The 25,680-nt window shown below is 52.4% G+C and overlaps 12 protein-coding genes across 12 annotated transcripts; 8 read left to right on the forward strand and 4 right to left on the reverse strand.

Moving 5' to 3' along the window:
• Window positions 1–32: 32 nt before the first annotated feature.
• On the reverse strand, window positions 33–2,177 carry BD324DRAFT_578083 (hypothetical protein; the record flags this gene model as incomplete). Its single annotated transcript, XM_022013301.1, has 7 exons — window positions 33–452; window positions 501–651; window positions 702–923; window positions 979–1,046; window positions 1,097–1,715; window positions 1,756–1,873; window positions 1,934–2,177. 7 exons carry the CDS (start codon window positions 2,175–2,177, stop codon window positions 33–35), a joined length of 1,842 nt encoding a protein of 613 aa, XP_021872361.1.
• A 1,256-nt stretch (window positions 2,178–3,433) lies between these two features.
• BD324DRAFT_577859 (putative nicotinamide N-methyltransferase) lies at window positions 3,434–4,241 on the forward strand (the record flags this gene model as incomplete). Its single annotated transcript, XM_022013281.1, has 2 exons — window positions 3,434–3,570; window positions 3,623–4,241. Coding segments are annotated over 2 exons (756 nt in total), but the record flags the coding sequence as incomplete, so codon positions are not given.
• Window positions 4,242–4,365: 124 nt separating this feature from the next.
• Window positions 4,366–6,933, forward strand: BD324DRAFT_645064 (hypothetical protein; the record flags this gene model as incomplete). Its single annotated transcript, XM_022017604.1, has 5 exons — window positions 4,366–4,804; window positions 4,858–4,966; window positions 5,025–5,467; window positions 5,517–5,672; window positions 5,713–6,933. The coding sequence occupies exons 1-5, from the start codon at window positions 4,532–4,534 to the stop codon at window positions 6,931–6,933; spliced, it is 2,202 nt and encodes a 733-aa protein (XP_021872363.1). The 5' UTR covers window positions 4,366–4,531.
• A 263-nt stretch (window positions 6,934–7,196) lies between these two features.
• On the forward strand, window positions 7,197–8,013 carry BD324DRAFT_620885 (hypothetical protein). Its single transcript, XM_022015332.1, has 3 exons — window positions 7,197–7,287; window positions 7,358–7,783; window positions 7,901–8,013. The coding sequence occupies exons 1-3, from the start codon at window positions 7,283–7,285 to the stop codon at window positions 7,938–7,940; spliced, it is 471 nt and encodes a 156-aa protein (XP_021872364.1). The 5' UTR covers window positions 7,197–7,282; the 3' UTR covers window positions 7,941–8,013.
• On the reverse strand, window positions 8,014–9,934 carry BD324DRAFT_620889 (hypothetical protein). The gene is made up of 6 exons (XM_022015333.1): window positions 9,292–9,934; window positions 8,809–9,236; window positions 8,460–8,752; window positions 8,363–8,408; window positions 8,294–8,308; window positions 8,014–8,235 (listed from the first exon to the last, which is right to left on the reverse strand). The coding sequence occupies exons 1-6, from the start codon at window positions 9,656–9,658 to the stop codon at window positions 8,062–8,064; spliced, it is 1,323 nt and encodes a 440-aa protein (XP_021872365.1). The 5' UTR covers window positions 9,659–9,934; the 3' UTR covers window positions 8,014–8,061.
• A 1,094-nt stretch (window positions 9,935–11,028) lies between these two features.
• Window positions 11,029–11,990, forward strand: BD324DRAFT_357896 (hypothetical protein). The gene is made up of 3 exons (XM_022012573.1): window positions 11,029–11,067; window positions 11,120–11,525; window positions 11,574–11,990. Exons 2-3 carry the CDS (start codon window positions 11,260–11,262, stop codon window positions 11,839–11,841), a joined length of 534 nt encoding a protein of 177 aa, XP_021872366.1. The 5' UTR covers window positions 11,029–11,067; window positions 11,120–11,259; the 3' UTR covers window positions 11,842–11,990.
• Window positions 11,991–12,328: 338 nt separating this feature from the next.
• On the forward strand, window positions 12,329–13,774 carry BD324DRAFT_620895 (P-loop containing nucleoside triphosphate hydrolase protein). Its single transcript, XM_022015334.1, has 7 exons — window positions 12,329–12,433; window positions 12,520–12,631; window positions 12,689–12,795; window positions 12,855–12,956; window positions 13,014–13,209; window positions 13,276–13,602; window positions 13,654–13,774. Exons 1-7 carry the CDS (start codon window positions 12,345–12,347, stop codon window positions 13,768–13,770), a joined length of 1,050 nt encoding a protein of 349 aa, XP_021872367.1. The 5' UTR covers window positions 12,329–12,344; the 3' UTR covers window positions 13,771–13,774.
• BD324DRAFT_599280 (phosphatidylserine decarboxylase-domain-containing protein) lies at window positions 13,775–15,668 on the reverse strand. Its single transcript, XM_022013902.1, has 4 exons — window positions 15,351–15,668; window positions 15,116–15,297; window positions 14,835–15,065; window positions 13,775–14,781 (listed from the first exon to the last, which is right to left on the reverse strand). The coding sequence occupies exons 1-4, from the start codon at window positions 15,589–15,591 to the stop codon at window positions 13,828–13,830; spliced, it is 1,608 nt and encodes a 535-aa protein (XP_021872368.1). The 5' UTR covers window positions 15,592–15,668; the 3' UTR covers window positions 13,775–13,827.
• Window positions 15,669–15,749: 81 nt separating this feature from the next.
• Window positions 15,750–17,299, forward strand: BD324DRAFT_620897 (hypothetical protein). Its single transcript, XM_022015335.1, has 5 exons — window positions 15,750–15,876; window positions 15,915–15,980; window positions 16,065–16,445; window positions 16,505–16,541; window positions 16,591–17,299. The coding sequence occupies exons 1-5, from the start codon at window positions 15,805–15,807 to the stop codon at window positions 17,256–17,258; spliced, it is 1,224 nt and encodes a 407-aa protein (XP_021872369.1). The 5' UTR covers window positions 15,750–15,804; the 3' UTR covers window positions 17,259–17,299.
• BD324DRAFT_620899 (hypothetical protein) lies at window positions 17,300–18,548 on the reverse strand. The gene has a single exon (XM_022015336.1). The coding sequence runs from the start codon at window positions 18,215–18,217 to the stop codon at window positions 17,342–17,344; it is 876 nt and encodes a 291-aa protein (XP_021872370.1). The 5' UTR covers window positions 18,218–18,548; the 3' UTR covers window positions 17,300–17,341.
• A 414-nt stretch (window positions 18,549–18,962) lies between these two features.
• On the forward strand, window positions 18,963–20,321 carry BD324DRAFT_358124 (hypothetical protein). The gene is made up of 4 exons (XM_022012574.1): window positions 18,963–19,464; window positions 19,506–19,530; window positions 19,581–20,026; window positions 20,075–20,321. Exons 1-4 carry the CDS (start codon window positions 19,189–19,191, stop codon window positions 20,213–20,215), a joined length of 888 nt encoding a protein of 295 aa, XP_021872371.1. The 5' UTR covers window positions 18,963–19,188; the 3' UTR covers window positions 20,216–20,321.
• A 441-nt stretch (window positions 20,322–20,762) lies between these two features.
• BD324DRAFT_577542 (RNA dependent RNA polymerase-domain-containing protein) lies at window positions 20,763–25,098 on the forward strand (the record flags this gene model as incomplete). Its single annotated transcript, XM_022013265.1, has 21 exons — window positions 20,763–20,863; window positions 20,954–21,326; window positions 21,377–21,430; window positions 21,468–21,861; window positions 21,906–22,105; window positions 22,157–22,296; window positions 22,348–22,462; window positions 22,511–22,704; window positions 22,745–22,859; window positions 22,911–23,099; window positions 23,146–23,287; window positions 23,338–23,608; window positions 23,649–23,677; window positions 23,717–23,835; window positions 23,875–23,998; window positions 24,163–24,227; window positions 24,283–24,339; window positions 24,390–24,547; window positions 24,595–24,679; window positions 24,722–24,951; window positions 25,020–25,098. The coding sequence occupies 21 exons, from the start codon at window positions 20,763–20,765 to the stop codon at window positions 25,096–25,098; spliced, it is 3,234 nt and encodes a 1,077-aa protein (XP_021872372.1).
• Window positions 25,099–25,680: the final 582 nt, after the last annotated feature.

Consider the following 25,680-nt stretch of genomic DNA (forward strand, 5'->3'; position numbering starts at 1 on the left):
TATTGCAATGCGACATTCTCTGCGCCATGGATCTATACCCTCGCATGACCCAAATCGACTTTACTGACCCTCTCGATCCCCTTCTCACGACGCATGACCGCGGCTCCCTTGATGACGAGAATAATGACGACCCAGCAAAAGACAAAGCAAGTCAGAGCCACTGTGATGTTCAAAAACGCCATCATGTCGTCGTATCCTGCTCGCATGGCAGCCCACGAGACTTCTTCAACTGACAACATGAAGACGATACCACCTGCCGCCCAGCCGAAGGAAGTGAGGATCTCAGTAGGCGGTCGGGACGGCAGAGTCGACTCAACGGGTGGTCGAATCCAGAGGAAAAAGTAGGTCAGAAATCGACAAAGCGATCCACCGGCTAGGAGTAGACCCCACAAAGAGTGGATTTGGACCTGGAAGACGTAGCGCTGATGATGGGCTGCCATGGCGAGACCGGTCTGCAAAGACGGTCAGAAGGTTTCGAATCGGATGCTGATCCTACTTACGACCGCAATGACCAAAGCAGGAAGCGGATTGAAGCTGAATGCGTATGACGGAGGCTCGTGCATATCCCGAGGACGGCCCAGCATGCTTCCTAGCACTCGTCTGACGCTCTTCGACTCGAGCAGGATCCCGATCAGGCCGGCGAACCAGAACCTGTTGGAAAACCGTCAATGTGGATCTCCACCGGCGATTGGCATACTTACATGATGGCAATGGAGATGTGCTGGACTTGTCTGACGGTATACGGATCACCAGCGTGGGATCCCAATCGCTCGAGCCAGGTGTTTGTGATGCCGTACACGAAGATGACAGAACATTCCACCATCTCGGCAGAAGTCCCGCTCGCCTTTCCGGGTTTGCGATTCCATGCCCAACCTAGATCCGAATACGCTCCCAGGTATCGGGCAAATGTCAAAACTCCGTATCTGATTTCAGAGATGAGCGAGGAAACCAAAAGCTAAGGCATAGATCTCGACTCACCCGAAAAAGATACTGCCTTTGATGAAATGTGCAGCGCAAGCATTCACAAAGCTCCCACGGCACATCCCCTGTTGTCAGATCAGTCGCGAGACTTCAGGCGCTCATGAAAATCACTCACTACATATACTGTCATTCCTAGAAGCGTCACTACATAGGCAAAGACGACCTGGAATCGTCTCAACCAAGTCAAGATTATCTCGCCCAATCGTCGCCAGCTCAATCGGCGGCTAGACGACGTGGGCTCATCGGAGTCGACGGCTGGATCTCGTGCAGCCTGATCAAAATCAAATGCCCCTAATCGAGAAGGACGTTTACCCTCGCCGAGCGACGATGGTGAGCCAGGTTCGTGCAATGTTCCATCTGATCCAGCAGAGTCTCTATGAATCGGAGTGAGCTCCGACTCGCGTCGAAGCGTTCGTCGAGATTGATGATGAAAGGGCTCGTCCACCTCGTCATCTTCCCCTCCGATGGCAAAGACAGGATCAGCCTGTCTCTGTTGGACCTCTTCACTCTGTCTGTCCATCAAGCCGACCATTTCGAATCGATGATTTGGGCCGTCGAGCCATCGAGCCGTCTTTCCGCCAAACACCTGGGAACAGAAAGCGGACCATGATCGATCATCTGATTTGACAAACGCGATAGTCCGGCTGATGAGACCTAGCGAGTCGAGTGCGGCCAACGCAATAGATGTGAGGAGGAGGACAGTGCCGAGACTGCCATGCTTGTTACCTATGTATCTGAAACGGTAAGTCAGCGAAACAGACACCGGTTCCTCACCTATCTGGAGTCGCAGCAGAGTAAGCGACACCTGATAGCCATCCTACCCCGGCGATCGCCAGGAACCCGAGATTGACGAGGTAGTGAGCTGGTGAGTTCGCCGCACGAAGAGCCAGAACTGGTGAAAGAGAGCTCGACAGTCAGCAAAGTCGAGTGTTTTACCCCTTGAGCCACTTACCTATGGGCAAGGCCACAAAATATGCTCCGATCATCGCCAAGACATGTAGCATCATGAGTCCCCTGTGCCCATTCGCCTCGTCTGGATCCCATTCAGCATCGAATTCTTCCCCAAAGATGGCAGTATCATTATTCAACCTAAAGTCGGCAGCGAGATAAGTTGGCGGGAAGCTGTGCCAAGCATTATGGATTTCCGATTCGTCCAACTCGTCTCCCGCCACTTGATGTTCTCCATGATCGTGCATGGACGAACCCATCGCTACGACGACAGAGGAGCCACTCGTATCGTCCTTTTGATCCGACATGGCGTTAGCGGCAATGGATTTACCGGCATCCGCGTCACCGTGATCGATATCTTCATGGTGTTGTCTGTGCGCTAGTGCATCGAGAGCCCGTGCTGAGACACCGCTGCTCAATGCAAATACGCTCGTGCTATACAGCAGGAGGACCGCCAGGATGGTTCCATGTCGTCTGTTCGTCATGATTCGACCGTGTCACCCAATGTTGAATAAGCGTGCCGAACAACAACCACCCAAATAATAAAAATGAAACTTCGGGTGACGTTATATTGCAATCGAGTAATCAAATAGCGGGTGGCGAAGAGGGGATAGGCCTAGAGAAATATGAGTGCTGAACGAGAACGAGTGCCAGGATGAAGATCTGCAGGTCGAGGAGAGTGAGAAGACAACAAAGGAAAGGGACTGAAAGGGGGGAGGGGCAAGGCCGAAAGCGTGGGAGAAGTACTTTCAAGTTCGAGGAGACGCGCATACAATGCCGAACAGTCATCCCCGGCGGCAAGCATGCTAAGAACTACGAAGTCTCTCCCGTATGACAAATCTGACTGTTTGTACATCTTCTTCTTCTTCTTCTTCTGCTCTAGCGCCTTGCGCCGAGAATCACGCATGCTCTCTCTTGACATCTTGGCTCAGGGGTGAAGATATGACATGATTGGACATGACATGCACTATTACCTCAGTAATGGGTCGCACTGTACCCTCATATCCATATGGCTCGGCTCACGTTCACCATAACCTATTCTGCAATGCTTCTTTCACAGCTTACAGCATCTGCAGCAAGGAGGCAGCCATGGCATTACATTCAGTCAACGCGTGGGTTCATTTGACCTACTCTATCAACGATCCAATGCCCCTGTCCTCGGCATCCCCATCGGTGCCTAATTTCTAAAGGGACTGATCCCGAAGCCCGGATCCGTGAACGGAAAGGAAATTTACTTTGTCACCATAAATAAGACGACACTCTCCGCTCATGGATACACAGAACGCCTCGGGAGGCCCATCGAGGCTCAGAGACGACAGAATCAAACAGGTGACCCACATTTCAGAGCCTGCAGAAACCCCTGATCAGCGCGAAATCGACAGCGACGACGGCGACGACCTTTATGGACTTGACAATCTTATACCGGTGAGAAGGGGGGCCGCGATTTGCTCACTGTCTACGGAAGGCTGACCTTGGTCCTTTGTCCGATCCTCATCCTTAGGCACCTGAATCCCCTCTACCTCCGCCTTACTCCTTTGCCACATACACTGTTCCAGCGGACAGGACCTTGAGCCCATTACAGGGTGGAAATCAGATTATCACCCGATTAGTCGGATCTCACCCATTATGGGGTCATCACCTGTATGTCAAGCTGATTTGGACGTACGGTCACAGCTGAGATGTACGACGGTAGATGGAACACTGCTCGAGTCTTGACCGATTATCTTCTAGAGCACTCCTCATTGGTCAAAGGCAAGAAAATTCTTGAACTCGGCGCCGGAGCAGCTTTGCCAAGTCTTGTGGCTGCCTTGAAAGGAGCCAACCAAGTCACCATCACCGACTACCCCGATCAAGAGCTCTTGGACAATATGCAATGGAATGTGGATACGAATGTGCCTCTGGACATAAGGCCTCAGACACATGTCAAGGGCTTTTTATGGGGAGCCGATCCTACACCCCTCATGAATGGCCCAGAGGATCGATACGATCTCCTAATTCTCAGTGATCTCGTATTCAATCATTCTCAACACAAGGCTCTGATATCATCTGTCAACTCGCTCTTATCTCTGGATCTGCCATCCAATGGCGAAATGACACCTTGTGTCTTGATATTCATCACGCACCATCGACCTCATCTCGCAGATGCTGACATGGCATTCTTACCTGCCCTCGCGGAGTCAGGCGATGGATGGGGTTATGAGCAGGTGGTCACTGAATGGACAGGAGTCATGTTTGACGAAGATCCAGGGGACGAAAAACTCAGAGGGACGGTCAAGGGCTTTAGGGCGTGGCGAAGGCGCAAGGAGGCATGAAAAGACTTTTCCAAGGCTGAGCAAGTATGCTTCGCGATCCATGCATGCGCTGCGCAATGTCTTGCTACCCTGATCCATGTATGCGTCTCCGCGTCGATACAGGAGGTGACGATGACTCAAATACGGGTAAAGATGTGCTGTGTGCCACGTGGACCCGTCCATTCCTGTTGACCGCCACTTGATCTGGTCAATGATAGGCCTTCTTGCGATCACTCCTTGATCGTTGTGCGCCGGCTTTGCTCACTTCAGGGAGATCATCTGAATGACTAGACCTTAGAGCGTCCTAGATCATGCCCCTGCCCATTCTTGGACGGGTGGGAAACCGCATCTCCCATGCCTTGCACCAGCTCGTCTTCTCTTTCCCTTCACCCAATTCCACCGAACAGGCATTCAGCGAAGCGCACGAAACCAGCTCGGGAACGGCAGGCAAGAGCGATCATGCTACCGCTGCTCAGATGATGAATTCTATAGTCGATGAGCCTGGCGAGACTAGAGCGTTGGCAGGTGGGATCGGTCCGCTCAGCTTCGCCGGTAGTGGTTATGGAGTAACCCTCGTCTTGATGGTGAGTGACATGCTCGTGTCCCCGAGATAGCAGCGCTGAACGGCCTCACTCAGGCTATACTACTGAACCGTATTCATCACATTGTCAGACGGCCTCGGCTTCCTCCTCAACCTCTGCCTCATCCACCCGTGCGCTCCCTGTATCACAGACTCACAACGAAAAGTAGGTCACCTCTAGCGAACTCGGACCTCATCGCACCGATGCTGATGAAACTCTGCAGTCTCCCGCGCTCTCACATCTCCCTCTGCACCCAAATACTTACGCATACCTGGCATTTTCTGCCTGGTGAGAGCTTGGATCTTATTCTCCATCCTCTTGCTACAAGTCGCGAATCTGTGGCCGGTGGATTCGACCGTCCTTCATTCAGTGGCTGTGGGTCGACTACTGGCAAAACTTGGCCAATGGGCGGGCAGTATGTCCATGGAGAAAGTCTGTTGGCAGGTCTTCCTCAGTGTCTGTGTCGGCTTGGTCTGTTCTGGATTTGCCAATGGTCTGGATCGAACCAGACGGAGAGATACAGGTGCCTCGTTCAACCTCTTTGGCTACAGCTTTCTTCTGCATTTGTACTCCTCACCGCTCACCCATCATCGACCAAACCACATGTCGACCTATGGCAGACCCGATGTGCATGCATTGTTTCAGCTATGGTTGAGCCTGACTGAGGTGAGTTTCCGAGCCAAGAAGCGAGGCGTGTCGCTAAGACCCTTTCCAGCTCACCTGGCTTCAAGCCATCGAGTTGACACCAGGCGGAAGGCGGAACCAGCTTGTTCCGACAGCTGTCTGTGGTGGTCTAGGATTAGGTCACTTTGTGTTTGCCCTTTGGACATCTCCTCTCAAGTTTCCTAGCTTTACATTTCTGACACATCTGGTGAGTGCCGCGTGCAATCGGGCTTATTCACAACGACCAGATGGCATTGTTCCTGTCGATCATCATCATCTCTTCAGTTATCGTCAAGGCGATCACTCACCTTTTCACTCTCGGCTACTTGCCCTCACCCATCTTTGCCAATCTCTTGCCGCATGAAGGAGTCATGCCGTCTCTGGAAGATGATTTCGGCATCGTCTTGTTGAAATTAGGCACAGCCTGCCTGGAAGCATCCCAGTTCTCAGGTTTGAGAAACGAGCTCATCGCTGTGCAGGAACGTCAAGGACCATGGGTCGAGCTTTCAACAGCCCGGAGCGATGTAGTCAAGCCATTGCGCAATTCTGACGGTGGATTCGGCACCGAGATCAATGACATTGCCGTGGCGCAAATCGAAGACCCAGCGATGGAAAGCCGATACTGGAGAGCGTCGCGAGCCTTTTGGAAAGTCCTCGGATCGCGATTGATCGTTTTCGCCTGCGCGACTCTGATGTCTACACCAGTCGGACGGAAGCTTTACGATTGGAGTGTGATTGCTTGGGACAGTCGATGGTGGTACGGTCCTCGTCAATGGCAGTTTTGGAGACGCCAAGCATGGCGGGAACCAGCTAGGTTCTCCAGAAGGCGAGCGCTACGTATACTGCAGGCGTACAACGACAGAAACAGACAGCTTCGGGCAGCTGCTCGAGCTGCTGAGGATGCCGCGTCATCCACAGCTGTGACAACGGCATTGGAGGGAGCCCTAGACGACGAAACCCCTCCTCCTCTCCCATGGCGACAATACTTGATGGGTCAGGAGATCATCGAAGATGACGATGAAGATGATTGGCAGGACGATGCCAGCTCAACATCCTCATCTTCCGAAGCGATGACCGAAGCGGGGCTGGAAGTTGACATGCTTCGCGATCTCGTTTCTCCCCCGGATGAAGACCAGTCTGAGGATACTCAAGCAGTCCTTCTGGCTCACCTGACAAACTCTTCAACTCCACTCACTCGAAGGCGATTCGCAGCTATTATGGCTTCACCGACTCGTTCGCCTACGCCTTCGCGTCTTAATGACATCATCGCCGATAGACGTCACGCGACTGTCGCCAGAAACGACGACGACAATGACGGATGGGACGATGACAGGCGGAGGAGTTGTGTCGTGTGTACCATGGAGCCACGGAATACCATTCTCTGGCCTTGTCGGTGCTTGGCGTTGTGCAATGATTGTAGAGAGAGTCTCGCGGCGAGATTACCAGCGAGGGATCACCTGTGTCCGTGAGTTGCTCCGACTTGAAGAGATTGCATTCCGTCAGCTAACCACTATTGTGCATCTCTCAGCTGCTGTAGAAAAAAGTGAGCTTAGCTTTTGCCGTCGTCCATGTCCGCGGACAATACTGACTTGATTTGCCTTAGGGTCGAAGGCTATAGCCGTATCTTCATCCCTTGACGGCTTCACAGACGCCGCTCACTCTTTGTACAAGTCAGTCATATGCATTTTAGTAATGATTATATAGTTCAGGTCCACGCCACACATCAAGGTCAACAATATCCAAAATTGAGCAGAAGCGCGTGACGTCTTTCGTTTTCCAAATTTCTGTTATTGAACCTCGTCCACCTCTCCCAGTATCATGGCGTGAGTCTGGCCTAGATATCGGATCTTGAGGGCATCTGTAGCTTGCGTTTGCTAATGCGACCGCGCCCAGGTCCACATGGGAAGTCATCTCTTCCGCGTTCACACTCCTGGCCTTTTTGGGCATCGTCTGTGAGTGGAGCATACACTTTCCGTCATTCGCCTCCACAGGGAGTGAGCTCTCACACAAGGATGCCTCTATCCTCTTTGCAGATCTCGGCCTGAAAGTCAAATCTGCCCTGACCTCGACCACTGAAAGTACCAAGAAAGACCTCTCTTCCAAAGGCGTGACTTACTCCAATGGTCGATTATCCGTTCGAACGGATAGAGCTGCCCCGTCAAGAGAAGAATATTTGGCCAATACTCGTGCGGCATTCGAAGCTGGAGCAAAGACTATGAGCCTGCACCCTGAAGCTTTCAAAACTGGAGCAAGCCGGACATCTAGCTCAGAGAACAATGAATCTGCAGCGAGCTCGACGGCCGTGTCACCTGATTCTAGGTGAGTCGACACGAACCGGTGATCTGTGTATCTTCCACTTGGCAATGATCACGATTGCCATCAAGGACTTCCGTCAATGAGACCCAGTCGTGAAATCATGCTGACCGCACCTCGTAGCGAGAAGAAGGGATTCAGGCGAACCAAGAAGCTGGCATGATCACCTGTTCGCCAAGGGATTCTGCCGAATCAACTGCGAGAGGCCTCATGAACGGAGAACATCATACAACACATATGTATCCAGTGTACCAAATAAAGAAGCAACGAGGAAACATACAGACTCATTTCCTGCTGCTCCACCCCTTGCCCCGTTTATGCTTGTGCTTCTGCCCTCCACCACCGCCAGGATCGACGTCGGTCTTTGGCTTGCAAATATTGCACCACCATTTGCCAGTGGGTGGTTGGGTGAGACCGATGCATCCAAGATGGAACCACTCGAGGGGGCATTCGTCGTTCTGCATCGGCAAGGATCAGCACATTGTTTATTGACTCATGATCCGAGTCGTGACCTACTTCACATCCAACCATCTGCCAATGAACAAATTAGTATAAGTCCAAGCCAAGCATGTGTCTCGAACCCACCTGCCCATATGACACATTGTTGCAGTAGCAATATCTTGGCTCGTTCCTGGAAATCTCTGATCAATGGCCGACCATGGCTCATTACCACATCACTCACGGATCCACCTCGAGATCGAACAATGGACCAGGCAGCTCCGTCGTGGCATCTGGCAGATCTGAGGCGCCATTGGTCGCCTGATTCTTCTTGCCCTTCTTCTTCCTCGCGGTTCCTCCTCCCATACCTATTGTGACTTGCTCCCGATCCTCGCCTGGGTTCTTGCCGATGCCATCTAGCAACACCATCCCTGGCTCCACAGCCGCCGAGGGATTGGTATCAGGCCTCAAGCCGAGAAGGATCGACGCCTCATGTGCTGAGAGTGCCGAGTCGAGTGCTCTGATGTGCCGGTCAATCTGAAGTGCGATCAGTGTTCATGGTTCGATTGAGCATTGTTTCGACTGCAACTCACGGCATTGTAGGCTCCCACTGCCAATGCCACCTTTTCCTCTCCATTTCGAACCATCTCCCTCGCGAGTCGCCCAATATCAGGTAGGAGCTCACTGGCTCTAGTATCGGTTTTCCCCTCCTCCTCATCTTTCCCTTGATCGGCCGACGGGTCTTTCGCCTGTCCGACTGCGTCGCATTCCATTTCCACATCACCTTCTTGCCCTTTGCCTTCTTCAGGAAACGCCCTCCGAGACTCGACTTCGAGAGCCTCCTCTGTGCCCTCCTCTGCGCCATCTGGTGGGGCCAGCAAGCCACCTTGTCCGTCAGGTATAGGTGCTGCCGATTCGATCACGGGAACATTTGTCTCCAGCTCAATCCTCTCGGCAGCCTGAATACCCATCCGTTTGGCAATATATCTACGGATCACCGTCTCCAGGTCGTTTGTTTGAGCTACACCCCACGGTAAGCGTATCCATACCAAGGAATGTCCAAGGCGGTAACTCACCAACACATGTCTCATCTAGCTCTCGAAGCAATCGGAACGTCCGATGCAGCTCGAGAGGGAGTTGCTCGATCATTTCATAGTGATCAGCTGCAAAGTCCTGCCATGCTTCTAGTTCCTTCTCCGGTCCAAGGGATATCTTTCCGTTTGCGTCGGGCTTTGCGTCTTCAGATTCAACTTCCCGTACTGAAGCTGAATTCTCCTCGCCCTCCTCATCACTCGCATGTTCCTGTCCTCGCCTCCGTCTCTTTGGACGGGTCGGAGTCGGCGATGCTTGACGCGTCGAGCGTTTCACGGATGTATTGGCTCGTTGAGGGGCTGGACCTCTCTGCGGTGTCGATGCTGCAGCAGGGAGAGATTTGCGAGGCATCGCACCGTGGAGACAGGCCGTCTCGCCCCCAGCTTGGATGGGAGACCTCTAGGTATGAGCATATTGTCTGACAGGCTGAAGCCATAACAAAGGAGGGCTGAGATAGGCGCCTGGGCGATCGTGCCTAATTTTAAAGGTGAAACGAGGTCTGATCTCTAATGAAAATGTGAAACGAGGTAAACAAAGCAGACGAGGTGGAGTGGAGCGTCAGAGAAGCGAATCGTTGGCGAGATGATCGTGGAGGGATTGGACAGGACTCATGGTGCAGATCAGACATATACATACGATGCAGGATGTAGTATATTGACAGCTCCTCACTCGATAACATGGTGATTGGCTTGGCTCACAGTGAGCAGTATGAGGTTGGAGTGCTTGCGGCAAAAGGGAAGATGGCGCTAAAAAAAAAGGGATTGAAACCAATTATGATATGGGACAGCACATCGTTTTTTAGCGTCAGCAGGAGCAACAACTTTCAACTCACACCTACTACCATCTCCCATCAATCTCTCTTCATATCCCCCCCTTTCCAAGACCATCCATCAACGGCCATCGAAGCTCAACATCACGCATTTCGACTCAGCTGGAAGTCATTTCACGCCGTCAGCCTCACTTTCACATTCTCTTGACAGTCCCACAGATCATTTCCGCATCTCCCGCTGTTTGAACGCTCGGATACATTTTTGCTTTCTCCTTTGCCCTTGGCTCAACGACTGTATCTCTCTCTATCATCGCCACCCCCCATAGAGGACATTCCCCATCGAGGCCAGTCCACCTCGACGGATGCTTGGAATCCTGTAGCAAAGTCGCACCATAGATCAGTCGTCAAGGTACTCGCCAAACAAACACAGCTGGCTGGGGGTTCCTTAGAGCTGTCTAAGCTCAGCACTCCTCCAGACTCGTCGATCCCAATATCCCAACTGCTTCTCATCATGAAGCTCTCAGGGGTTCTCCTCACGATTGCCCTTCTGCCTACCGCTCTGTCGAGCAATCACCTCCCACAATCCAGACAACAACATTCACCTGGTCATCACCAACCCCTGTCCAAACGGCTCGATCTCAGCAATCCGAGAGTATTGGAGCTTCTCAGAGCACTTGGAAAGGCCAAACGCGCGCCGCAGTCAGGCTTGGATGATGGAGACGGATTCTTGAATGGGTTGTTGGGCGGGGGAACCAGCTCGGTGGGTATCTGAGTAGGGAACATGGCGTGGCCTCCTTTTGCTGACCATCGTAGCAAACGAGCTCGCTCTCGACTGCGTCGTCTGCCCTCAGCACAGGCAAATCAATCAGCAGTGCCACCTCTGCTGTATCCACTACGGACAGCGATACCATCTCATCTATCGTCAAATCACTCTCCAGCTCTGCCGCCGCTGCAGCATCTTCGTCCTCGACATTGAGCAGGAATAATGCTAGTGCGTCTCGCTGAAGCAAGACATTCGATGGTCGCTGATGATCAAGCTCTAGCTTTGCCAACGTCGAGTGCCGTCAACTCGACTACCTCGTCTGTGATTCGCCCTACCAGCAGCGCAGCAATCCCCTCGTCTTCTACGACGTGAGTTTGACCCTGTCAAGTCATCGGCTGGTCCATTGACGAATAGCTTAGGATGACGACCATCAGTACTGATGAAGCTGGTTCCACCAAGATCATCACTCAGGTCGTGACTTCCATTCCCTCCAGCACCCCATCTACCGATTCCGATGCGGCGAGCAATACCTATACCTCAAGCAACAACGAAGACAGCAGCTCGTTATCGACTCCCGCTATCATTGGTATTTCGGTCGGAGCTGGAGTCCTTGTTCTGTCTCTCATCGCGTGTGCTGTCTGGCGTATGAAGCGAAGGCATGGTGATGAGGATGAGGCTATCAGATGGTGAAGCAGTCCCCCGTACACTGAATCTGCCCACTGACACCTGTTCAGGCCCGAGTTGAATCGTCATGGAGATGCTGACACCCACCATGCATTGCCCGCAAGAGTCACTGGGCAACACGGTATTGAGACCAATCCATTGGTGAGTCTCAGCTTTAAGTCGAGTCGAGCAGGCCGACTGATACCATTCACAGCAACGCTCCTTGTCCAATTCTTCGTCCATCTTCGCTCCATCCTCCATCGCTCCCCCTCACTCTGCCCCGCCCATGGCTCTCAACGGCTCTGGCTTCGGTGCCGCATCGTCTTTGGAAGATTATGATTATGATTACCGGGACAAGCATGAGATCCCACCTGTTCCCGCCATGCCAACTTCATCGATGTCACCGTCCCATTACTACAGCGGAGGTTCACCCAGAATGGACTACGATGATGATTACGCCAGCCTTCCGCCTGCCGTTGGCATGGCTCAGGGACCTCCAGGATTGGCGTACGATTCAGAATCGGAGGGCCATGGTCCGCAGATGAGCATGACGCCGGGGCATCAAGGAGTGACGAGATACCAAGGGATTTGATCGATGTTTAGTCGAGTATATACCAAGCACTGCATCGTAGATCGATGTTCGGGCGGACTCATAGAGTCCTAATAGTGCCAGGGAGTCCTCTCCGCCCTAATTGCATTCCATCAGCTGCGCTTTCAAGAGAAAGCCTTGCATGCATTGTCGAAATGTTCAATGTCGTGCTGCTTTCGCTGGCGCGTTGACCTCCACTTTTATGCGCTCCTTTTTTCTTCGCGGCGCGTCATGTTCATTCGTCCTTCTGTCAATGTCCACCATGGCTTCCTCATCCAAGGGCAAGATGCCTGCCGCTCCGACGGTCAAGCATGCCGATGCAGAGGGGTATGAGATGCCTTGGTACGTACATGTCAGGTGGTCGACTTGCAATCGGTCATCTAGCGGGTTGGAGTTCGTTGTCATTCGCTGACCGGCCGTCGTCTTAGGGTCGAGAAATACAGACCGATACTTTTATCTGACATTGTGGGCAACAGTGAGACGGTGGAGCGTCTCAAAGTCATTGCGGAGGATGGTAACGTGCCGCATATCATCTTGTCGGTGAGCCGCTCCATGTCCCTAGCTGTCCAAAAAATTCATACTGAAATCATTCGGTAGGGCATGCCGGGAATAGGGAAGACGACATCGATTCATTGTCTGGCTCATGCTCTGCTAGGCGATGCTTACAAAGAGGGCGTCCTTGAGCTCAATGCTTCAGACGAAAGGTCAGTGGAGTTGCAGATGGTGGCATGACGTGGTATGCTCATCTCTCCTTTCATTCCAGAGGTATCGACGTTGTTCGAAACAAGATTAAAAGTTTTGCTCAACGTAAAGTGACTTTACCGGCTGGAAGACACAAGATCATCATATTGGACGAAGCAGATTCGTGAGCTCGATAGACTGCTCTCGAATTGATTTACTCGGTTCCTGACGGAGGAGGCAGGATGACCTCGGGCGCTCAACAGGCATTACGACGGACTATGGAGATTTATTCCAATACAACCCGTTTCGCACTCGCTTGCAACATGTCGAACAAGATCATCGAACCCATTCAATCAAGATGCGCTATCCTGAGGTATACCAAGCTCAAGGACGCCGAGGTATTGAAGAGGCTAAAGGAGATCTGTGAGATGGAAGGTGTGAGTGGATCGGCAAAAGGGATTTGTGCAAAGAGATCTTTGGGGCTGATCTTCCCGCGTCATAAGGTCAAATCTTCTGATGAAGGACTCGCCGCCCTCATCTTTACGGCCGAAGGTGATATGCGTCAGGCTATCAACAACCTGCAATCTACCTGGTCAGGATTTGGCTTCGTTTCGCCTGAAAATGTCTTCAAAATTTGCGATCAACCTCATCCGCTCGTCGTTCAAACAATGATCAAACACTGCCAAAAGGGCGAAATTGACCAAGCGCTCGCTCGAATCGATGCGCTGTGGGATCAAGGATACAGCGCGGTGGATATCGTCGTGACTGTTTTCAGAGTCGTCAAGGGGATGGAGGAGCTGCCAGAGTACACCAAGTTGGAGTTTATCAGGGTGAGTCCGGGTATTCACTGTACTGGACAACACGCTAAACTGCTGCCCCAGGAGATTGGCTGGACGCACATGCGGATTCTGGAAGGCGTGGGCACTCTGGTCCAACTCGGAGCCATGATCGCTCGTCTGTGCCGCATGTCCATTCCTCCTGAGATGCTCAAGCTCTGATGGAACACCACGCCCTGAACGATGCATCGCGTACCCATTCTCAGCCTACAACCTCGTTCACGGATTGTCCCCGATCTGACCCAAGCTCTCTCCCACCTTCACCTTTTGTCCATTCTTGACGGTGAACTTCCACTCCCTCGGAGCTTCAAAGACCAAAACGATTGTGCTTCCTAATCTGAATCCTCCCATCTCTTCCCCAGGTAATAGCGGTTGACCACGCAGCAGAGACGCCGAGGCGTATACAGCCTCGGTGAACGTGTGCGCTGGATGAGACATGTGTCGAGTGTTCGTCCGCAGTGATTCGTCAAAATTGATCCTGATCGATCCGACATTCGTAGCTCCCACTGGTACCATCGAGAAGAATCCATACTTCCATCTGCCCAAGAGGGCTACTCGTTCATTCAAAACGAACAGGTCCTTCAGCCTATTAACGATATACGGTGAGACTGAGAAGAGGTCGCCGGTGAAATGCCGTCTCCGCTCGACGACCCAAGCACATGGACTGTGGAATCGATGATAGTCTCCGGGTGCTAGATAGATGACGCAGAAGAAGAGCTTGTCTCTGTCAGGATGTAACAACTGCAAGTCTTGGCCTTCTTCAGTAACCTGACTCGCGACGTGAGATCCTAATCGCATCGCGACCGAGGCATCGTGTGTAAAGTCTCCACCCTCTTTACGGGACGCATCGTGCTCTTCTTGCGGGCTTTTGGGCGGAAGATCCTTATCGGGCACGGGCTTGGCTGGTGACGTACCCATGAGCTTGCCGAGAGAGTAAGGAATATTATTGATCTCTGCAAAGTTCTTGTCATCGACCACTTTGATACGGGATCCAGGTGTGGATGATCCAGAGGGGGACGGAACGGCGTTAGGCGTGATTTCTGTTCGTTCTCCAAAAGCTCCTTCTTCGGTACCCAGGAGTGCCTGAAGGGAGTAGGTGATTCCCTTGACCTGTTCTACACGTTGATCGGCTATCTCGCCAAAGTGCAAGACTCGACCGTCTGCTGGAGAAACCTGCCCCTCACAGTTTAGAATCCCGCTGATCCAGACCTGCGCTCCGCACTCACCATGGGCGAATCAGCAATGGGCCGAGCGGCCGGATCAATCTCTCGATAAAAGAAGTCTCCCAAACTCTCATAGTTCTTGAGATCCTCTGGCACCTCGTCGAGATTACAACCAAAGATCGTAGCGTAGAGTTTGAAACCAAACGGTCTGAACCAAACGGGAAGGACGAGAGAATTCAGATATCCCCAGAGCTGAGATAGAGATCGTAATGGCAGCGCTCCCAGTACTTGGACCTGAATGTCTGTCAGAGCACAATCGCCTGAAGAGGATCTTCATGGCCCACCTGCCATGGTCCATCAACCTTCCTACCGGCATTGACCACCGCCCCTCCCTCGTCTTGCTTCGTCACCTCTGGAGCATCTCGAGCCTGTTTTCTATACTGAACCGCGAGCAGTACCAGAGCTCCAAGAGCCACCGGTATGGGATACCACTTAGTCGGGGTCGACCAGACCTTGGATATACGATCTGGGACATCATCAGCCGCCGCCGGGCTTCCGGCAGACACAGCAGCGACTCACCTCGTAAAGATCCACGAGGCGAAGGCGAAGGAGTAGAGTCTATCTTCTTTGAGTCTGTATTCAAAATCGGTGGACGACGTGAAGAGGTAGAGTTGGGTCGACGCCATACAGCCCGAGTCGACGCTGCCGCTGCTGCAAATCTAGGATGAATGCCCTGTATGGTATCACGCCGTAAACCCCGAGCGCCGATCAGAATCACCGATTGAGCTTGGGGTCGACTGAGCAGCGGATGAGAGAACATCCTGCTTGCTTATGACTCGACCCTCAGGTCACCTGAATGTACCAATACTGCAGTCTACAGAGACAAAAGGACAAAGCTCAAAATGCAATCAACCACTATTCCAGCTACTGAGTAATAAAACGTCATTTTTGATTTTATAGCTCTACTTTATTTGCACTGTTCATCCATCATGGCCTTGGACACGGCGTATCGGACGCGTCGACAGCCATCAAGATGACCATGATGGATGTTCAGAGCCTTGTAAATGCTCTGCGCCGCAGATACGCGGCTCCACGGGTCGATCCAGTGAGTTTCTAGGAGCTGAATAGCATCTCACCTTTCAGGAATGGGTTCGACAATGCGCCCAGGCACTGATCGAAGATGGTCAGCAGGCGACGCTGGAGGCAGTCGTGAGATAAACCCCCCCCCCCCCCCCCCCCCCCCCTACCCCAAATATCCTACACGCAGATGGTTCGCTCATTGTGGCCGGATAGCATGATCAATTTCTTTGGTCCAATTTGGCTCATTCGACGCTGCCCAGCAATGCCACGCCTGCTGATCCCTCATCTTCTCAAAGCGCATTGCTATTCGTGGAACCCACGCTCCTACAGATTGAGAGTATCACAGAGATTGGGTCATCGGCATTCCAACTGCAGAACACCGTCAACATGCGTCGGGTCGTCATCGAGGGACGGACCAGGATACGAAGGATAGACGATCCTGCGGACGGGGAAGAAGTCGATGATGCGAATATGCCAGTCTATCCTAGGGGCATGCTCCGTTTCGAGCTCAGCGACGGGCGATCCAAGGTCCGAGCGATCGAATACAAGCGGTTGAATGGATTGAAGCTCGGGGAGACACCCTTAGGATGTAAGGTCAGTCCAGTACTTGCAACACCTTTGGACAATGGCAAACTAAACGACCCCGTCCACAGCTTCTCGTACATCGCGTGCGATCTGTCCGTGGCATTCGTAAGTGCAAAAAGAGGAGTGACTGTGACTGACGGCTCATCGATGGCAGTTCTTCTCCAACCCGAGAACACAGACATCATTGGAGGCATGATCGAGGATCTCGAAGCAAAGCAAGCAGAATGCTTCATCTCATCACTCAAAGCTCGGATGGACGCCGCTGCGAGACGTGAAGCTCAGCCCACAGTACCAGTTAGACGGACTCGAGCGGCTCCACGTGCTACCACACGCCCTCCACCACCTCGTCCCGCCCGACAGGAGACTGCTACACAACGCATGGTCCCCGGGCCTTCGACGCCCAATACATCCAGCCGACCTCAACGGGCTGCGGGACAATTCGCGAGTGCCAGAATTGGACGCATGTACGATCAAATCGCCCATCCGGATCGAGACGCGGTCATAGGCGCGGCGGAGGGATCAGACGATGAGTTCGAGTCCTTTCACGTGGACGAAAGCTTCTTCCGGCGGGTGGATCAAGCTGAGCGACAAGCTGAGCGACAAGCTAGTCGGGGAAGAAATGACATTCACCAGGTTGAGAGTGACGAATTTGACGACATTGACGTGGACGACAGCTTTATTCGACAGATTGACGAGGTAGAAATGAGATCTTGGAACAGGAGGCAAGTTCAGAAACGGGGCCGCGGGGATTTAGACACAGAAGATCTCGAGGATTTCGACTCTGGCAAGGAGAACAAGCCGATCGTCATTGACAGCGACTGAGGGGCTCTGTTGAATCCTTGTTGTGCATACTATTACACTACCATTGCGTCCTAGAAAAAGCGACATTCGGAATCTGAGCCACGTCAATTTTCCAAGCTTCCTCCGAGTCCCTGAACTAGCCCAGCGATAAGGTGCCTCTTGATAGACAGGCCTTCACGGTATCTGCAGATGATCCATCCACCTCCGGATCCCCTCGTCGCCGCAGCCCGACAGACGAGTTCGGCGGCCATCCTTCCTGTGTTTATCCTATTCTCTCCATCTGCCTCTCCGCCAGGATCCAACTGCATCTTGAGAGCTTTCCAAGAATCTTCCAGCAACAAATGCTCGTTGTCAGATCCGTAAGCGGAATCGGGATGTGCACCATTGAATGCGCAGGGGAAGGATTGACAGAGTCGGGTCGCAAAGATGAGCAAACCTGGATCATTGACGACGTGCGAATCGCTCAAATGGCAGCAAGATTTCAATCGGGTCAAGAGGTCAGGTTGACCGGGCGAGCCGCCGGATCCAGGAGCAGATAAAGGTGGGGTAGGAGGCGAACGATGGTCTAAGCCAGTGTGATGAGCCGTTGGCGGGGGACGTTGATCGCTCGTATCGGTGGGACTGGCAAACATGCTGAACATGTTGTTGAAGGAGGAAGCAGAAGGTCCAGATGAACCTTTGAACAGGTTGGATTCCATGTGACTGGAGAAATCGGGGAAACTGGATTCTGGCGAGACGGGGATATTGAAAGGCAAGGAAGGAAGATTGTAGGCAAAGCTGGAAGACTGATCTGAGGGTCCACCAAAGAGGGATAGAGAATCGTTTCTCGGTAATGCCGATGAGCCACTGGCAGCTCTTGGACTGAGGGTGGCTGTATCTCTCCCTCGATCACTTTGTTCCGAAGATTCCGGTTCAGGTAGACCTTTTGCTCTACGCTCTCTTTCCCTAGCTTCCTTTCTCGCTCGCACGCGTTCACTCATGGGAACACCACCTTCTTTGAGAGATTTACCACGTCCAGTTGGACCTGAGCCAATCTTGCCGCGATCAGCTTCGGGCAGATTGAGTAAAGCTCGAAGTTGAGCATTCTCAGTCTCCAGTGAATTTATACGTTCTTCCAGCGAGGCCAAATGTTCAGCACGTCGAAGTCGGAATGCTCGTTGGACTTCTCTGGCGCGTGATGGTGGGAGATGATCATTGGGTTTACGACCTCGAGGTTCATGACGATCCTGAAGAATGAGCTCGGTCAGGATGTCTCTGGGGCGCGGCGCCCAAAAAACGTGATGACTCACCTTGGACCCAGTGGGCGGCGGGACTGAACCCGAAGCTGTATCGGCATCGGACATGATGAGGGCTTTCCGTCTATGAAACCGATGAGGTGATATGATGCCCCAAAAACTCCGACCTAGCTATGTGAAATCGATAACAGGATAATAATTTGGTCTCGATGTGAAAGGGTTTGAGAGATTTGCAAAGGGTAGGGGGCGCTGGGTCTTAAGAACAGCAGGGAGGAGGAGGAGGAGGAGGAAGCCGGAGACCGGGCGTGTGCAACGAAGCAGCCGCAGCAGGCCAGCGATGGGCGTTCCCCCCTTGGCCTAGTATGCTACAACTCCGCCCTCCACACACCACAATCCGGCGCCGTTGTTGTCTAATCGATAAGGACCAAAGAATTGAAATTTTGGTCGAGTAGAATGTGCAACACTCACGGAGCAGGGCGAGATTGCAAAATAATGTAATAAACGTCCCCCCCGGCCAGTTGGCATCTCCCTCGACGGAGACATCCGAAAGGGGTAATCAAGTGGGAAAATTCTGCTCGAATTGACGTGGCATTTTAACCTCTCGATACAGACCTAGAGCTGGCACGTCACACCCACTTGAAACCCTCGACCACCTACAGATCAAACGATAGATTGAGAGACCATGGCCGCCTCGAACCCTGCTCAAGCCAGCTCCCATGCCTCAGCTCCTCCCCCCTTGCCGAATGAGCCCATGCCCGAGGATGAGGATGGGAACGATGTCGTCGATGGTGGTGCAGGATCTTCACTTCCTGTGGATCAACCCATACGATCGTTGGGAGACGATGATGACGATGAAGAAAGTGAGGACGAAGGAAGCGATGAGGATGAGGAGGCTGGCAGTGAGGCAAGAAAAGTTGGAGATGCGACCGAGGAACAAGAAGATCCTGCGAGTGGCGTCTCCGCTAAATCATCGAAAAAGTCAAAAGGCAAAGGCAAGGCTCCCCCGGCAACCAACGCGTCTCAACCCTGGCAGGCTGTCTGGTCTGCAGAGCGCAATGGTGAGCTACAGTGAGGCTACGAGATATCCCTGCTGATTGATCGAGTCCAGCTTGGTACTTTTGGAACACAGTGACCAGCGAAGTGACCTGGACGAACCCTCTTCAACCAGAATCTTCGACCTCGTCTGCACCTGCTCAACCTCCATTACCTCCTGGTCCTCCACCGGAGAGTACCACTCAGCCGAGTGCATCGTTTGGTATGCCAGCAGACATTGATCCCGATTTGGCCTATCTTCTTCCGCCATCACAACGTGGAGGTTCAGGGGCTCAATCATCAGCTCAAACGGCTCTTTTCAACTCTAGAACAGGCCGATTCACACCTGCCGACTACAGCTACTCGGTGGATCATTTGGACGAGTACAATCGATCCAAGCGGATGAACAGTCATTATTTCGATGTCGATGCTTGGGAAAAACAGAGAGCTGCAGAAAATGCAAAGCGGAAGAGGGACGCTGAAGCTGGTGTCGAACCTGCCAAGGTCACAAGGAAGGATATGGTGAGTGGAAATGTGGTCCGAGTTCGGGGACACCGTCCTGACAAAGAGTGTCGTCCAGCAACGCTACAAGAAGAAAGCTCAGGAGAAAAAGATGAGACGAGAGGCCTGGCTGAGGGAGTAGATTCGATCACCCGCAGTTCCCTTCCTTCCATGACAGCGCACCTGCATGTCGAGAAAACCGCCTTCTAAGCTCTTGGTACAGCGTCCCTGTGCAACATTTGCAGATGTATCCATGTCTCGTGTTCTAAATAGCCAATGGTCCAAAGGATGAATTTGGGGCTCCAGGCATTTTGAAACTCCAGGGGTTTGTGTGTACAATTTCAAGCGATCCGAGCGTCCAAGCGCTCATGTTCTAGTTTTGTTGTACCCAAACCATTGTCCTGCAGAATGTCATTAGGGCTCTCATCTTGTTGTTCAGCATCTCTCTCGCCCCATCTTGACAGCCGACGACGTCCTGACACACACACACGCACAATCCCGCACGCAACACGTCCTCGGCACCTTGCTTGTCTCTTGGCAGCGACACTTTCCTCTCCTTCGCGGACATAAGACGGCATCATTGAGGGAGCTTGTGGACCTCTTTGGGGCCCTCCATCAGTGACCACCATTCAAGATGCTCGACCGTATTGAACCAAGTACCCTCACGCTGATGGACAGAATCAATCTTAACGACTTCGCGAGCCATATGCGCTACTCCAATACCCAACGACAGTTTCCCAATGGTCGCCGACATGACATGAACAATACCGAGGTGACTGATCTGGACAAGTATCAATTCCGGCCAAAAGCAATGGCCATGGGAAGTCTGATGGGAAGTGTCTTCCAGCAGGTGAGTTTGTTTCTCGCAAAAACAGGGACGACCATTGCTCTGACACTGATTTACCAGGTCATTGGTCTTGCAACCCACTGTGGTGAAGAGCCGAATAGCGGCTATCGTCGAGACGGCTTCAAAAGTACAAGAGGCGAGTCATACATTGCCTTTGACTTTAAGCGTGAACACATCGCTATCCGAGCCAAATTCAAAGCGGACGAATCTCAACTGCCGCCAGCTCTTCGACCCCTCGATGCCGAACTAGCCTTTGACGATATCGCCTCGGAGGGTATCCATATTCGAGACGTCCCGGTGTGGGGTCAGGTCAAACACGAAGTCACAGTGACTATCACCTGTCGGAGACCTCCCAAGTTCTTTGCGCCGTTTGAAGTGAATCAGGAAGATTTGGTGAAAATGTCGGAGCAGGAGCGTAGAAGACTCCCCAGGAGGCGCCGAGCGACGGCTTTGGACTTTGCCATCGCAGGCGTGGTGAGTATTCTATCTGACATAATTCACGGACTCTCCTGATTCGCTCCCAGTCTGAAAGGAATGCTGGTCCGCTGTCCACTATACCTGAAGGTCCTTGTGCCTATGTGAGGAATCGGCCCCCTCTTCTCCGTTAACGTGCAGCCGACTTTTTGGAACTCGTACCGTTGGATCTTCAGCCTTCCTCCTGAGCAGCTCGCGAAGCTCAAGGGCTGCACTCAAAAGTTCGAACGACTCGCCGAGATTGACCCAGACATGCACCTCATGTCCCCTCAGAAGAGGTCCCACGAGAGAACCGACAGATTGGATCCGACAACCTTTAATCAGAGCTATCATTGTCCAGACATGTCAAATATACGGTTCTCGACCCGGTGCCTCATTGAGGGTTTGATCGCCCATGGTATTCTCAAACCTGGCGATGTGCCCAGTCTTCGCGCGGCTCTCAAAACCCACGCCACCGTCCCAGCGTTTCAAGACCGCCTCTTGGAATGTCTCTACAACTTCGAGCGGATCAAAAATGTGGGGTTCATTGTCCAACGTAAGTCTGAGATGTTTGCCTCGTTGACGACGACGTTATATCAGGTCGAGCCCAATTTCTGCGGCGGACAAATCTAACAGTCCTCTCCCATTTGGTCATGATACGCACAGTACTCGTTACACCCACAAGTGTTCTGGTCGGTGCTCCACAACAAGAGCCTTCCAACAGTGTGACGAGACGGTACGCGGATCGACTCGACGGTATCATTCGCGTGCAATTTGCGGACGAGGAAGACAAGTTGCAAGTATGAGAGACACTGCTCTTATCGTTGGCTTGGGCTCATTGGCTCTCTCAGATCCAGGACTTTACCAAACAGTGCGACCAGCTTCGACCCGATATCGGTATCATGGCCAGAGTCAGGCGAGCGCTTCAGCACGGCTTGATCGTTGGTGGCAAGAGGTTCTTACCTGTCGCCTCATCGGCTTCTCAGCAAAAGTGAGGGAAGGGGCTGCGACCAAACTGGAGTAGTTGTTGATTCTTACGCAGGGATCACTCTTTGTGGTTCATCGATCCGACCGTCATCGATGGGTCAGAATTACGAACATGGATGGGTAGCGTCGACGAAACAATCGTTGCCAAACATGCAGCTCGTATGGGTTTGGTAGGTCTGCGGCGAATGTACAGACAGACCTTGTTGACGCCGGCGAAGCCATTTAGCACGAGCCGCATCGTTGATCTTAAGATCACCATAGGTCGAAACCTTGCAGATGTTGAGCGAGGCAAGTACTGCTTCACGGATGGTGTCGGCGTCGCTGGGCGAGCGCTCATGAAGGAAGCGGCCAAGGCGCTTGGGACAAAAACTGGGATCAATGCACAGCCTTCTGCCATACAGGTCCGCTTGGGGTGCGTTAGACCCATCGTGGAGTTGGCTCACGATCCACAGGGGCGCCAAAGGAGTTCTGGGCTGCTGGCCTAATCTTGCCGGGGATCACGAAGTACGACTCCGTCCATCCATGATCAAATTCCAGAGTATCTTGAAAGACCTCAACGTCGTCAGGGTGGGTAAATCTCACGAGCTTGGCCACTCGCCATCGCTGATATAGTCTCAGCTCGCCAAGTACCAAGTGGCATTCCTCAACCGCCAATTCATCCTCATCATGTGTGCCAATGGAGTGCCACACCAGGTGATCAGACAGATCTTTGAAGATGCAGTGAGCAGTATAAGAGGGATGCGCAGAAGAGTCGAGCAAGGCAGACATACTCGGGAAGATCTCAAGTTGATGTCGGTGTGCTCAGAGGTAAAGCAAATGTGATCAGCGCTAGAGGAATGACCAACCCCATCAGTTCCCCTTGACTGCTTTGGTGAAAGCTGGTTTCAACCAAGATCCTCTCATCCTCGATATCATCTCCATCATCGAGTGTCGGACTTTACAAGATCTAAAGTGGAGGGCTCGCGTCAGGCTAGACGGGGGCGTGTATCTCATAGGTTTGTTGATCTGCCCTAAGGCATTTGATGATTGGCTGATCATCGTTCAGGCATCGCGGATGAATCGGGTATGCTCAAGGAGGGTGAAGTGTTCTGCCAGTACCAAGATGAGGGACAGGCGAAACCTGTCATTGTGCAGAGCGAGGTTCTGGTCTGTCGAGCACCGGCTTGTGAGTTTCAAGACTCAGTCTCTATGAAATTGATTCGTTCAGTGCACCCTGGTGATATCAGGCGTGCAATGGCTGTGGATTGCCCGGCCTTGAGGCATCTCAAGAATGTGATTGTGTTCAGCATACATGGCGATCGAGATCTGCCGAACCAGTGAGTATATGAATGTAGGCCCATCTTGACGCCGGCTCAGGCTAGGAGGTGGAGACTTGGACGGAGACGGTGAGGCACCTCATAAAATTGGGGGCTGATCTCACACAGACTTCACCTTGATCTGGGACCAACGGTTCGTCCAACCACTCCGTGTACACCAGCCTATGGATTACACGGCACCGGAACCTATCAGAGTCGATCGAGTGTCACAAGAGCACTTGAACGAGGTATATAACGGCCCGGGGTCATCCGTACTGACATGCCAGAACTTTGTGCAATACATCATGAACGACGTTTTGGGTCAAGTTGACAACAATCATCTCGCCTTGAGCGACCTGTATGATCCCTTCCATCCCGATTGTCTGCACCTATCAGAGGTTCACAGTGTGAGTGCTGCTCGAAAGCCCTGAGGCGAGCTGACGTTTTGTAGACCGCGTGAGTTGATCGATACCATTCTTGCACCGACTTCTAACACGATCATGCAGCGTCGACTTTGCCAAGAGTGAGTGAAGAAACGCAGGCTCGGATCTGCGCCGTGCTCATCAATGTTCTAGCTGGTGTCGCAGCGGTGCTGGACCCTAGCCTTCGACCCAAGTCATGGCCTGATTTCATGGACAAGGTGGGTTAGACATACACATTGACCGAGCCTGCTTCTGGTTTTGACGATCATCCAGGACGCCACTAAACTAGTTTACGAGAGTCAGAAGATCCTGGGCCAGCTTTTCCGAATAGTTCGCTGTCTTTTTTCTCCCCTTATACCACCGACGCTTACGATATGCAGGTACAACCAGACCCGCATTTCCGTTCTGCCGATCTCCAAGCTATGCAATATCCTGTCGATTTGCGTATCACTCGTCATCCAGTCTATGCCAGTCTCATCGAGAGGCTCAAACCCATCAAGGCTCAATTCGAATCGTCGATGGCTTATGACATGAGACGGTGAGTGGGAGAGCATGGGCACGTCTTTTGCTGATTGCACGGCGTAGATACCGAGTGACTGAGCCGGAGATCCCGTCTGGTATCGCTGTAAAGAACAAACGACGCAAGCGAGCTCGTGATCAGAATCTGAATGTGAGCCGAGGCTTCCCGGAATTGTAATTGACTGTTTTATAGGAACCCCTTCAAGACGCTTACGAGTGTCATGTCGGTGTGGCCCGAGAATCCTCCCGCGAAATCTTCAAGCATGTCATTATCAAATCGAGATTGACTGAGATGGAAATGGTAGCTCGTCATGCATATGCGCTGACCTATGAGAAGCATTACGTGGAGGAGTGGATCGCCGAGGTGCGAGCTGGCAAGTGGGGAAGTATGGACCGAGGCGACGATGGAGATGATCAGCCCGAGTATCTGAGGTTCAAGTGAGTGTGAACAAGCGGCAGGGAGGTCCGTAACTGATGGAGATTTTCTACAGGCCGATGATGTGTTTCGCCTGGGTGTTTTGTCAAGAGTTGATGCAGCTCGCTGAGAAGGAGATAAAAGTAGAGCCATAATGTTATTTTGTAGATGAGGGACCTCGTTTTTGGTTATATATGTGTGTGTGTGTGTTCCTGACGATTATCCAGCGGAAAATGTAGAGCGAATCGTGTCGCCGTTGCCTCGCTGACATGTAGACGCGGGCCGAGAACCCGGCCTATGGGATTTTTCTTGGCAGCCGCGCACCTCGAACCGAGCAACGGGGGGCATTTGATTGATTAGCAAAGGAAAGGGGTGGACGCAGTCCACTGTACCTTGTCATGCCTCGTTGACAGTTGGCATAAGCCATCTTCTCTCGTATGGCTGTGAGCAGAAGAGAGGGAGACCCCATGTCTGAACTGGAAGTGAGCCTTGACAGCAGTAGTCACAGGTCGAGAATTATTCGAATGACTGGGCGAGAAACGCCACACAATATATTCGTTCTCCCCCCCTTTTCTTTTCTTTGTCTCTCTCCCCCTGTCGTTTCAAACCCCTTCTCCTCCCCCTTCCTTTTCGCTCGGATAAACTCAAAAAAACTCCCCCGTGTGATGAAAGGTCGATCAAATCCTCATCGAGAATCTGGGTCCTTTTTTGGAATGTGACTGCTCTGTTCACTGATT

The sequence above is a fragment of the Kockovaella imperatae genome (genome assembly GCF_002102565.1).
Source record: "Kockovaella imperatae strain NRRL Y-17943 chromosome Unknown BD324scaffold_4, whole genome shotgun sequence".
NCBI lineage: Eukaryota > Fungi > Basidiomycota > Tremellomycetes > Tremellales > Cuniculitremaceae > Kockovaella > Kockovaella imperatae.

Coding starts and splice junctions, on each gene's coding strand:
- BD324DRAFT_599280 (XM_022013902.1), bottom strand. CDS start 15,591: ATGTTCTCTCATCCGCTGCTCAGTCGACCCCAAGCTCAATCGGTGATT. Junction 15,298..15,350: donor GCCTCGTGGATCTTTACGAG/GTGAGTCGCTGC, acceptor ATGATGTCCCAG/ATCGTATATCCAAGGTCTGG. Junction 14,782..14,834: donor CCATTGCTGATTCGCCCATG/GTGAGTGCGGAG, acceptor TGTGAGGGGCAG/GTTTCTCCAGCAGACGGTCG.
- BD324DRAFT_357896 (XM_022012573.1), top strand. CDS start 11,260: ATGACGACCATCAGTACTGATGAAGCTGGTTCCACCAAGATCATCACT. Junction 11,526..11,573: donor GAGGATGAGGCTATCAGATG/GTGAAGCAGTCC, acceptor ACACCTGTTCAG/GCCCGAGTTGAATCGTCATG.
- BD324DRAFT_620889 (XM_022015333.1), bottom strand. CDS start 9,658: ATGCCTCGCAAATCTCTCCCTGCTGCAGCATCGACACCGCAGAGAGGT. Junction 9,237..9,291: donor GCTAGATGAGACATGTGTTG/GTGAGTTACCGC, acceptor CGTGGGGTGTAG/CTCAAACAAACGACCTGGAG. Junction 8,753..8,808: donor CAGTGGGAGCCTACAATGCC/GTGAGTTGCAGT, acceptor ATCGCACTTCAG/ATTGACCGGCACATCAGAGC.
- BD324DRAFT_620895 (XM_022015334.1), top strand. CDS start 12,345: ATGTCCACCATGGCTTCCTCATCCAAGGGCAAGATGCCTGCCGCTCCG. Junction 12,434..12,519: donor GAGGGGTATGAGATGCCTTG/GTACGTACATGT, acceptor CCGTCGTCTTAG/GGTCGAGAAATACAGACCGA. Junction 12,632..12,688: donor TGCCGCATATCATCTTGTCG/GTGAGCCGCTCC, acceptor ATCATTCGGTAG/GGCATGCCGGGAATAGGGAA.
- BD324DRAFT_358124 (XM_022012574.1), top strand. CDS start 19,189: ATGCCTCAGCTCCTCCCCCCTTGCCGAATGAGCCCATGCCCGAGGATG. Junction 19,465..19,505: donor GAAAAAGTCAAAAGGCAAAG/GCAAGGCTCCCC, acceptor CAACCCTGGCAG/GCTGTCTGGTCTGCAGAGCG. Junction 20,027..20,074: donor AGGTCACAAGGAAGGATATG/GTGAGTGGAAAT, acceptor CCTGACAAAGAG/TGTCGTCCAGCAACGCTACA.
- BD324DRAFT_620897 (XM_022015335.1), top strand. CDS start 15,805: ATGACCATGATGGATGTTCAGAGCCTTGTAAATGCTCTGCGCCGCAGA. Junction 15,981..16,064: donor AGGCGACGCTGGAGGCAGTC/GTGAGATAAACC, acceptor GTGGCCGGATAG/CATGATCAATTTCTTTGGTC. Junction 16,542..16,590: donor GCGATCTGTCCGTGGCATTC/GTAAGTGCAAAA, acceptor CATCGATGGCAG/TTCTTCTCCAACCCGAGAAC.
- BD324DRAFT_620899 (XM_022015336.1), bottom strand. CDS start 18,217: ATGAGTGAACGCGTGCGAGCGAGAAAGGAAGCTAGGGAAAGAGAGCGT.
- BD324DRAFT_620885 (XM_022015332.1), top strand. Junction 7,784..7,900: donor GCCGTGTCACCTGATTCTAG/GTGAGTCGACAC, acceptor CGCACCTCGTAG/CGAGAAGAAGGGATTCAGGC.